Here is a 10,705-nt window from a genome sequence, read left to right as displayed (position 1 = left end):
TTTAGGAGCACTGGGATGGGGTGTTAGAAAGGCAAACAAAGCAATGGAGCAGCAATGGTAGGGATTGCAAAGTCGGACAAAAGGAAACGTGCTAATGTCTCCTTAAGGGAGAAACTGCTGGGGTGGGGGGGGATAGAAACCTGAGAGAAAGCGGCCTCTAAATTTCGTTTTAATCAGATTCCTGGGAATTCATCGCTTTTCTTGAACCGTCCTCAATAGAAAGACTTGCCCTGGTGCTAACTAGTTTTAATCTTTAATCTTTATTTATGATACATTTCATTTCATTCATTCATTCATTCAGTATTCATGTTTTGTGCTAACTCTGCTAAATACCAGGCTTATTAACACATAGGATGGCTTTTTTTTTTCCTTAAGATTTTACTTATTTATTTTTAGAGATGAGGAAAGGGAGGGAGAAAGAGAAACATGTGTGGTTGCCTCTCGCGTGGCCCCCACTGGGGACCTGGCCCACAACCCAGGCATGTGCCCTGACTGGGAATGGAACCGGCAGCCCTTTGGTTCTCAGGCTGGCACTCAGTCCACTGAGCTGCGCCAGCCAGGGCTAGGATGGGTTTTTTCTGTGTTCAGTGAACACCCTCATATTGCCATCCCAGCTACAAACGCTGTTGGGCTGTGAGGCCTTCACTGGAAGAGGATGCGGCATCAGGGGGTTGAATTTAGTGAGCTCTTGAAATGGTAATCACTGTGGGCAGAGTCCCGCACATCCCTTTTGGGGAAGGTAGGGAGCGTGATGGCTTTGCGCATGAAATTATATGTGCTCAGCTGAAGGACAAATTGGGGTAAAGCAATGAAAAGAGAGAGGATGAAATGTTCCCTCCTTTTACAATCCTAGATGTAATTGTAGTTAACAGTAGCTGTCTTTCACTGCCATTCCTGTGGGAAGAGAGGCCTTCCAAATTTTGTGTGTGATCACAGCAATAGAGGGGCTAGGGTTCCTTCTTGCAGTGCAACTTGATCTTTGTTTCACCGTCAGATAAGTAAGGAACATTTTTAACATATCAAAAACCATGCTTTTTCAGTAGCAGAAAAAGGAAAAAATTACATTTTTCGGCATGCGTAACTAATGATGAAATAAGTACCATTTAGCTGCTTTAGAAGATTAAAAGGGTAGTGCTTAGATTTCAGGATAGTGTTTTATATCTAATATTCAGTATTCTACTTTTATCTGGTACTGTATTTTATAGAAAGCAATTTCTCAGCACATATTTGAAATTTAGAGTAGGGCCATAAAACACGGCTTTTTATAAAAAAGAGATAAACAAGAAAAATTAATAGCATCAGTAAAGCACTGAGTGCAAGATATGTATATATTAAATAATTAACATATTCAGTATACATATTTTTAAAGATGTTATTTATTTATCTTTAGACAGGGGAAAGGGAGGGAGGAGGAGAGGAAGAGAAACATCAGTGTGTGGTTGCCTCTCATGCACCCCCCACTGGGGACCCGGCCCGCAAACCAGGCATGTTTCCTGACTGGGAATCAAACCAGCAACCCCTTGGTTCACAGGCCCGTGATCAGTCCACTGAGCCACATCAACCAGGGCTATTCAGTATATATTTAAAAAATATTGTTAGTACAAAGAATGGTAAAATACAACCATAAATTATGATAATGCACAATCCAAATGTATATGTACTTTTATAATGATCATACAAAAATTTTTAATGAGCTTAGGGAAAAAACTAAGTTTTTTTTAAAAGTCAGAAACAAGTAGGAATGAAAGATAATAATTTAAAAGTAATTTCTGCCCTGACTGGTGTGGCTCAGTGGGTTGAGCACTGACCTGTGAACCAATCGGTTGCAGGTTCAATTCCCAGTCGGCCCACATGCGTGGACTGTGGGCCAGGTCCCTAGTTGGGGGTGTGCAAGATGCAAGTGATAGATGTTTCTCTCAGACACCGATGTTTCTCTCACACATCGATGTTTCTCTCTCTTCTTCTTCCCTTCCCCTGTCTCTAAAATATAAATAAAGAAATGAAAAATTTTTAAAAAGGCAAGTGCCACTTCTGTTCTCAAGTATCCATCATTGAGAAATTGGTGACTGGCAGGATTTGTCTCAAAAACACTTGGAGAGTTACCCCATCGCATTATCCTTGACAAATGTTAAAAAGGGAGAGGAGAGGAGGCAGGGGAAGGAAAAAAAAAAACTGCATAAGTCTTTGGGTTCAGGGAAGCGTGGATGCTGAAGCTTGTCACAAGGACCCAGACCGGAAACCACTTCTGAAACAGTTTGTACGGTCTCTTCTTTTCATGATGTTCAAGGTTCTTTGACTGCTTTTGAATTAGAGTTATGCAACTGCTGTAACAGACTCAGAGCCATAACGCAATCAGACTTCTCACTCATGTCATGTGCGGGTATGCCATGTCATGTGTGGGCATGTCATGTCATATCATGTCATGTGTGGATATGGCATCTTTCAGCCTAGGGGGAAACTATGGCCTATGAGGGGGTTAAGTACGGTTTTACATTTTTCCAATGTTTAAATGGTTTAATAATAATAAAAAGAATGCAGCCCTGGCTGGTGTGGTTCACTGGATTGAGCATGGACCTGTAAAGCAAAGGGTCGCTGATTAGATTCCCAGTCAGGGCACATGCCTGGGTTGTGGGCCAGGTCCCCAGTAGGGGGTGTGTGAGAGGCAACCACATATTGATGTTTCTCTTCCTCTCTTTCTCTCTCCCTTCCCATCGCTCTAAAAACAAATAAATAAAATCTTTAAAAATAAAAAGAATGCAAGTTTGTTTTGTTTTTAAAAAGATTTTAGAAGAAACTTACTAACAAACTTAACTAACAGCTTTATTTCCTCTAGACGTGGGGCGTTGCGACTAGCTGGGTGCCTGCCTGCAGGTTTGTGCTTGTGTGTTTCATAAATAAACTTGCTATCTCATTTTCACTATACATGTGGTCTCTTGCTTGAATTCTCATCCTGACAGCAAGACAAGAACCAAAGGGAGGCGAGGAGCCCCCTGACGCAGGTCTCCCCGGTAACAGTTGGGGACACAGCCACGCTCACTGGTTTCCTTGTTGCCTGCGGCGAGGGCAAGGCTGAGTGCTGCTGGCAGAGACTACGTGGGCTACAAAGTATAAATATTTTTCACCTGCTCTTTAGAGAAGGAAGTTTGGCAATCCCTGGTCTAGGGGCTTGATCATCTTCTAGGGGGGTCATAGTACCCACTGGAGTGGAAGAGAGCGTGAACCTGGTGGATCTCGCAGGTTCAGGGCAAGGATAACACGCGGCACTGCCTACACAGTCGGCCCGAAGGCAAATGAATGTCCCCCATCCCTGGAGGGGTGGCTGTTCAACGCAGTCTAGCAAAGCGCTGTGGATGAGAGCGCACAGGTACGAGTCAGTGTCTGCCATTGTGTCTGAAACACTTAGTTTTGTAGACTCACCCTTGAGTTGTGGCCTCAACAATGACTTCTGGTGATTTTAAGTTCTGTAAATGCACGAGCTCTTTCATCCCACTCCCCACGCTGTCGTCATTTCAGCTCACCACGCTTGGGTTCCTCAGGGTGCATAGTCACAAAATGGGAGACAGGTGGTTTGTTATTTGGATTTAGATTTTTTTTTTTTTAAGTTCAAAATGAGCAATGTGATGAAAACAGTTGGGGGGGGGGGATCCAATAACTGAGCCAGGTTTGACAGGCTCATTTGTGTATTTACTGAACTAGGCATGCGACAGGTGTCTGAACTGTCGATCACAGCACTGTTTTATTTTTCTGGTCCCGTCATCTATCTTTTTGGTCTGATTAGACCTGCTGCTATTTGTGAGTTAGTATCCAATGGGCCCCTTCCCTAAAGGTAATGTTTCATTGGAGTATAATTTCATGTAAAAGGACAAGCTCCTATAAAGTCAAAGATTTTGACCAGCCAGATTTCTCTTTTAATGCAGAAGAGACCATATGAATCCAGCACTCAGATTTTTACATTTCTACAGGGAGCACTGTCAAAATAAAACCCAAGGGGAGCTTTGATTTTCATTGGGTTCCTGGGAGTTTTCTGACATCCGGAATAACTTTTAAAAACCTGGCAATAAGAGAAATGACAAACATTGGTGAGTACACCAAAGGCAGTTTACCAAATTGGTATATGACTGACCTTGTGAAGGACATGCATCTGTTTTCGTCTCACATGGGAACAGGACTGACTCAGACCTTGTCCAAATGGGTCACTTTTTTGCCACCTATGACAAATCTTGGATGGCCCTGGAATAGTTACAATTACTTGGGACCTGGAGGTGGAGGGTGGTGCACTTGGACTTAGCAACCCAGTACTGGCTAGATAGAGGCCTTGGAGGGGGTCAAATGACTTCTTTGACCTTCAGTTCCTTTGAGTAATTTATATTGTTTCAGGCCATTCCAGGCCAGACTTCCTTCAGTCCACCTGCTACCGGGGGTCTTTCAGCTTCCTGTAAACTTGGGGCCAAATCTCCCAACAGGGCCCAAGTTCTTCCGAGCACTTCATCTAAGTATTCTGAAAGCTTTGGGGAGGGCCTCCCTTTTTTTGTGACTCCTGCGCTCTTGGTGATGGCTGCTGAGGCCTCTGGTGGCTGAAACAAGGGATCCTACGCTGCATATAGATTCCACCAAGGTCAGTGGTTCTTAACCAGGGGTAATTTTTTCCTCCGAGACGTTTTGGGGATCATGACTAGGAGGTGGGGTGAGCCTGCTTATCTAGTGGGCAGAGGCCAGGGGTGCTGCTAAACATACTACAGTGAACGGGACAGCCCCAACCACACAGAATAACCCAGTCTAAGACTGCAAAATCTGGTAGGGCTAAGGATGAGAAACCCTGAGTTATGGGGTTGGCCAAAAAGTGCATTTAGTTTTTTCCATAAAATAAAGGATGCATTTTTTTCATTTTCACCAATAACTTCATTTATTTGGGTATTTTGAGTATGTCGGCTCTCTCCCATGGGGTATAACATTGATTGTTCTCAATTAGTGTCTCAATTTGACCACTATCCACTTCAACTGGTCTGCCTGCCTGTGGAGCATCTTCCAGCGAGAAATCTCCAGCATGAAACTTCGCAAACCCCTTTTGACAGGTTGGATCTGTCACAGCGCCTTCTCCATACACTGCACAAATCTTTTCTTGCATTTTAGTTGAGTTTTTACCTTTCTTGAAATGATAAAGCCTAATATGCTGAAAATGTCACTTATTTTCTTCTATCTTCAATATTAAAATGGCTGCACAACAATTTCACCAATTTTGATTCTTTTTAAATGCCCACTGCTATGACAGCTGTCATGATACAATCTAACCAAATTGTTTCAAAAGAAGTTAAAGACAAATAAGCGCTGCTAGAGCCATCTTACGGGGGAAAAAACAAAAAAACAAACAGACTTTTTGGCCAATCCTTACATGATTCTTCCAAGCTGAGTGAGCCTGGACCACTCCCGATGTTCTAGTTTTAGGCAACAGTTAAGTCCCCAGGTAGCTGACCAGTGACTGAGTTCCAAGCTCCTTCCCTTGGGGTACACTGTGTCCTGTTGGGGAGTGTGGCCATGAATCAAGAAGCTTCTGAGGATACTCATGATGTATGGACTCCTCTTCCTTGAACAGCGTCGCTGCACTGCTGCAGATTGGAGTCAACTGGGGAGTTTTAAAATAATTCTAGTGCCCAGGCTGTACCCTAGATACTGGGATTTCTCAGCATGGGTCCCAGGCTGGGTATTTTTTAAAACTCCCCCGGCGATTCCAGGGGTAAAGCCAACATGGAGAACCACAGCTCTGGCCCCTTCATTTCACTGCCCAGTTTTATTTTGGGCATGACCACACTCCCCCCAAATCACCATGGAGGTGCCAGGGCAACCTCTGTCCAACACACAAGCAGCAAATGTACCTTGTTTGTCATTTACAGCCTGGTAACCTACACATACGGAAGTGCTGCCAAAGCCCGATATTTGAGATTTTGCAGTGAAATCAACCTTCCAATTTTGTATACAAGTAATTGTCTAGCTTCCTGTTGCCATCAGAGGGAACCTGACCCCTGACTGGGCCTGTTGCCCTGTGGAGTGGAAGACTTCTGAAGGGTGACTCAGAATTCCTCACCAGGGTGAGCAGATAAAAGGAGTTTTCTGGCACTCTGTGGCCTCTCACAGACTGCATTTATTCTCTAACCCAGTGATTTTCAACCACTGTGCCACAACAAGCATTTTTTTTTTTTATAGGAAAGGCTTTTATTTTATTTTTAAATAATTTATTTATTTATTTTTAGAGAGAGGAGAAGGGAAGGAGAAAGGAGAGAAACATCAATGTGTGGTTGCTTTCCACACATCCCCTACTGGGGACCTGGCCCACAACCCAGGCTTGCGCCCTGACTGGGAATTGATCCAGCGACCCTTTGTTTTGCAGTTCAGCGCTCAGTGCACTGAGCCACACCAGCCACGGTGCCACAAGCATTTTGAAAACATCCAATATGTAGTGTCCCTGACTAGTCATGATCACTGACCTCTTTTTCTCTTAGATAGTGCAATAAAATAATGACAACAGCCAGTACAACAATGGCTGTTCAGTGTGAATGAATCGAAATTGTACCTATTTTTTGTCAGGTCATCAAAAATTGTATTTTTTGGTGTGCCGTAGAATTTTAGTATTTGGTTTATGTGTTCCACGAGATGAAAAAGGTTGAAAATCGCTGGTCTAACTTTTCAGTAGGTATTGTGTCCACTTTAAGGCTGTTAAACCTCTACAGGGATTGTGACTTGGGTTCAGTGTGAACATAGATATATTTTAAGGAAGTAATTATTTTTCAGCTTGTAATTAAGAAGATGAAATATGCTCACCCACATGGATAACCCAGTATTCTTCATTTAAATGTACGTTTCTAATAAAATAAGTGATCATCTCAGTTCTGGTGAAATTAATGGTAATCTCTGCTCACCAAACCGTTTTTATTCTTATTCATTGCACACTTTCCACACTGACCTGTTCCAGAAAACATGTCTGGGTGATGAGTTTAGATACAAGCATTCCCCACTCATCCCAAAACTCCAGTTTTCCCCAAATACCACTAAAATATTCTGTAACTATCCACCATGGATTTCTGCAGAACATAAAGCATATACAACAAAAATGATCAAATTTCTTACTATTAGACAAATGCATTGTTGGGTTTCATGTAAATGTGTGCAAACTAATTATGGCAGGTTTTCAGTTCGGTCAGCATATCCGCAGGACAAACATCTTGCTGGTGGTTACAGAAGATACTTGGAAGAAAGAAACAGGGATACTTATGGCTGTTTTTATTCACAAAGTGGGAGATTTCCTTTTCACTACATAGTGTACTAAAGATTCTTCCACTGCAGGAAATACACCCAGGTTATGCTATTCTCAAAAAGCTTTTCTCTAAGACTGTGCGAAGGGGAAGGAGTAATTTAAGCATTTATTCCAGTAGCTTTGAGGCCATCGATTCTTCATCCCAGAGTGAGCAGCGCACAAACAATTGTCCATGTCTTTGGGGGCCTTTTTCTTTTAATGCTTCATTCATCCTTTCAAAGAAAGGAAGTGTACCTAGTTGCTGCCTGTGATTGGGTGAGCTGGCTGTCAGTCAGTCTGGTATCGCTGTGTATTCCCCTGGCTAGGGGAGGGGTTGGGTTCCGTTCCGTTTACTGGATGCTAGGGGCTTTTACTATTTCCCGCTTGAGGTCTCTTCTCTTTAGGCGGTGGATGAAATGATCATCTTGCCAGTTGAGGAAGGAGTGTACTGTGGGCAGCTAAGTTAACTGGTGCTTTAGTTCTGATTTATTGGGGGGAATGTTCAGTTCGAGCTCCTGTGTGTTGCTGCACAGTTTGGTTGTCAGGCAGGGCAGAGCGGGTGACATGAGCATGGAGCTGACATCCAGTCTCACTCTGCCTTCTCTCTCTGGACCTGTCAGCTGTGAAGTTGTTCAACCTGCACTGAGCCAGGGGTCTCCCACCCAAGGCAATACATTGCCATCCACACATGTGAGACACAGATGGAGACATATTTGCAAATTGAAATTTTCTTGTGGGAACATTTAGAAAGTTTGGGAAAAAAACAGCACTAATTTTCATAGCATTTTAGTACATATGTCTCATGTCATTTTACTATCTAATCAATAGAAAATTCATAGATACTTTGCATTGTTTTTGTATTAAGTCTTTGGAATCTGGTGAGAGTTTGGCACATAGAACGCATCCCAGTTTGGACCAGCCACCATATTTCCAGCTCTCTGTCACGTGTGGCTGGTGGCTTCTGTGTGGGACAGTTCTAGAGGGCCTACCTTGGTTCTCCTGGCACACCTGTTCCCATGGTTACCAGGATTTGCAGGATGACAGGAGATGTGTCTTCTTGAGCCCATTCCCTCCAACCAGAAAGAGCGGCATCTGGTCTGTGGCTTCTGTGAGCAAATGCAGGATTTGTCTGGGCCACAAGCACACTCCTTAATGACCTTGTGTATTTCTGTTTCTGTGTCATTGTGGTAGAGTTGAGTAGCTGTGGCAGAGATAGGGAGGCCTGCCAAAGCTAAAATATTCACTCAAAAATTATCTCTTTGTAAGAAAAAGCAACCAGCTCCTGTTCTAGACCAGGTGCTGGGTACCTAGGACTCTGGAATTGTTTCCCAGACAGCCTGAGGCCTGATTCCAGGTTCCTAAGGTCAGGCTCCCCGAAGATGGCTAGGCGGGGACTGTTGGCAAAGGGAAGGCAGGCAGGGCTGAGGTGCATGAGTTGTGGGGTGGGCTGTGGCACCCCTGGGTGCCTCAGTGCCACATCGTGGGGTGGGAATCAGAAGAGTCTAAACTTTTTAAATTTGGAGTTTGTTTTGATTTTCATTGGAAAATTACTTGATTTAACAGACCATTAGCTCAATTTGCAGATTTTGCATATCTACATGTATTATTATGTGTGGGCCTGCTTAGGTGTTCTTGCCTAGAACCGCAATGTGGAGGCTGGGCCTGCAGGGAAGGGGTGTGCATCGCTTACAAAAAGGCACTGGGCAGAGGGACACAGGTGCCTGGTTGAACCACCCTTTAATCTGGCCCTGACATTTTTTGTTCCTCACATAAAATCTGTGGTCTGTGGCCTTACCTGAGGGTAGTTCAACCCATAAACTGACCGTGAGAAGGATATCCCAAGGGTTGAGAAGGGCTAGCAACTTCTTGGACAACTGGCAGATATTTACTGTGTCCTCCCTTGGAGCCATCATAATAATGGATATGACCCCTTGGATCTCCCCTCTGACTTAGTCACCTTTCCTTTCCCCGGGTCCTTGGCTCAGCCCGTAGAGCATGTCCAAGTACAATTACAGGGGATGTATTGCCACAGAGGTGCCTGCACTGAAATCGAGTCCCTGTGCCTTCTGTACCAGTCAGGGAAGCCAGTACTGTTCTTTCCCCCTTGGGCTTTGCAAACAGATGTTTTGACAGCTCACCACTGCTTCTTGTGATTCATTTCCTCGCAATTACTGAGCCATGGGTCTCGTGGGGGTTCTGAATAGAAGGCTTCACAGTCTGATTGCTGCTGTGTTAAAGTCAAAGTCATGTTTCTCTCCCTCTCTGTCTCCCTCCATTCCCTTCTCTCTAAAAGTAAATAATTAAATCTTTAAAAAAAATTAAAAAACCCTCAAAGTCATGGTTCACATGGCATCAAAATGCATCCACTATGTCTATGCATTCACTTGACTGAAATAAAGAGCTTTGATTTCCCACCATCTTCTGATACATAAAGATTACATTTCTGGCCCTGGCTGGTGTACCTCAGTGGATGGAATGCCGGCCTGCAAACCAAAATGTCGCTGGTTCAATTCCCAGTCAGGGCACATGCCTGGGTTGCAGGCCAGGTCCCCAGTTGGGCGCATGGAAGAGGCAACTGATCAATGTATCTGTCACACACTGATGTTTCTGTCCCTCTCTTACTCCTTCCCTTCCCCTCTCTGTAAATATAAATAAATAAAGTCTTTAAAGAAAAACATTACATTTCTGGGCTCTTAGCAGACAAACTGGTAAGGCAGTAGAAAGATACTTGCAGGATCCTTCAGCCCTTAGCATCATTTCTTCATTGATGGTCCAGGGTATGGTGACCTGCTATGGAGCCACTGAGTCCAAAGATGAGGCAGTTAATTTCTCCAGGCTTTTGGGTATTCATTCCTTGAAAATGGGGAGTACCTGAGGCTATTTTTAAAAGATATAGTTTTCAGTAATGCTATTAAACCACTTCGAGTCATAGGAAAAAAAAGCCTTATTTTTTCTTTACATGATTCTTAAGGTAATTGTGGGTCTTTTATTTTTCTACTGATGACAAATAGTGCAGACAAAAGGAGCTACATATTGCATGAGATTTGTGAACCAGTTTAGCATATTGTAGTATAATCTTTCTCGGACACCTTAAAATTAAGGTCTCACTTTTCATTAATGTGATGGCCATAGAGGATCATTACATCTGCCAAGCAGATGGGGTTCTTTTAATTTAAAAGGAAGATGAAAAATTCAGAAACCAGATTTCTATCAACTTACATCCATGGTTTTAAACTAGAAGAGTTGGCAACTAATAAGTCTAGGGGACTTTTTGGTCTAATGGGCCGGCAGCTAGTGCCAGCTAAAATGTCGTGGGGATTCAGAGCAGGTGAAATGTGTCTTCGGTTTTCTTACTTCACTCTTTTTCCTCAACTGTAGAGCAGGTATTCCCAACTCAGCACTATTGGCCTTTAGGGCAAG

The 10,705-nt window shown here is 43.5% G+C and overlaps 1 protein-coding gene across 2 annotated transcripts in view; it reads left to right on the top strand.

The window, feature by feature from the left end:
* Positions 1 to 3,315: 3,315 nt before the first annotated feature.
* FRMPD4 (FERM and PDZ domain containing 4) overlaps positions 3,316 to 10,705 on the top strand; it is a 332,589-nt gene continuing 325,199 nt past the window's right edge. For both annotated transcript variants that reach the window (XM_045203303.2, XM_045203305.2), the window contains exon 1: positions 3,316 to 3,364. In XM_045203303.2, the coding sequence (XP_045059238.2) occupies positions 3,351 to 3,364 (14 nt within the window). In that variant the 5' untranslated portion in view covers positions 3,316 to 3,350. The remainder of the gene's footprint in view (positions 3,365 to 10,705) is intronic.

Source organism: Desmodus rotundus, chromosome X (assembly GCF_022682495.2).
Source record: "Desmodus rotundus isolate HL8 chromosome X, HLdesRot8A.1, whole genome shotgun sequence".
Classification (NCBI taxonomy): domain Eukaryota; kingdom Metazoa; phylum Chordata; class Mammalia; order Chiroptera; family Phyllostomidae; genus Desmodus; species Desmodus rotundus.
This window is presented reverse-complemented; position numbering and strand designations above follow the sequence as displayed.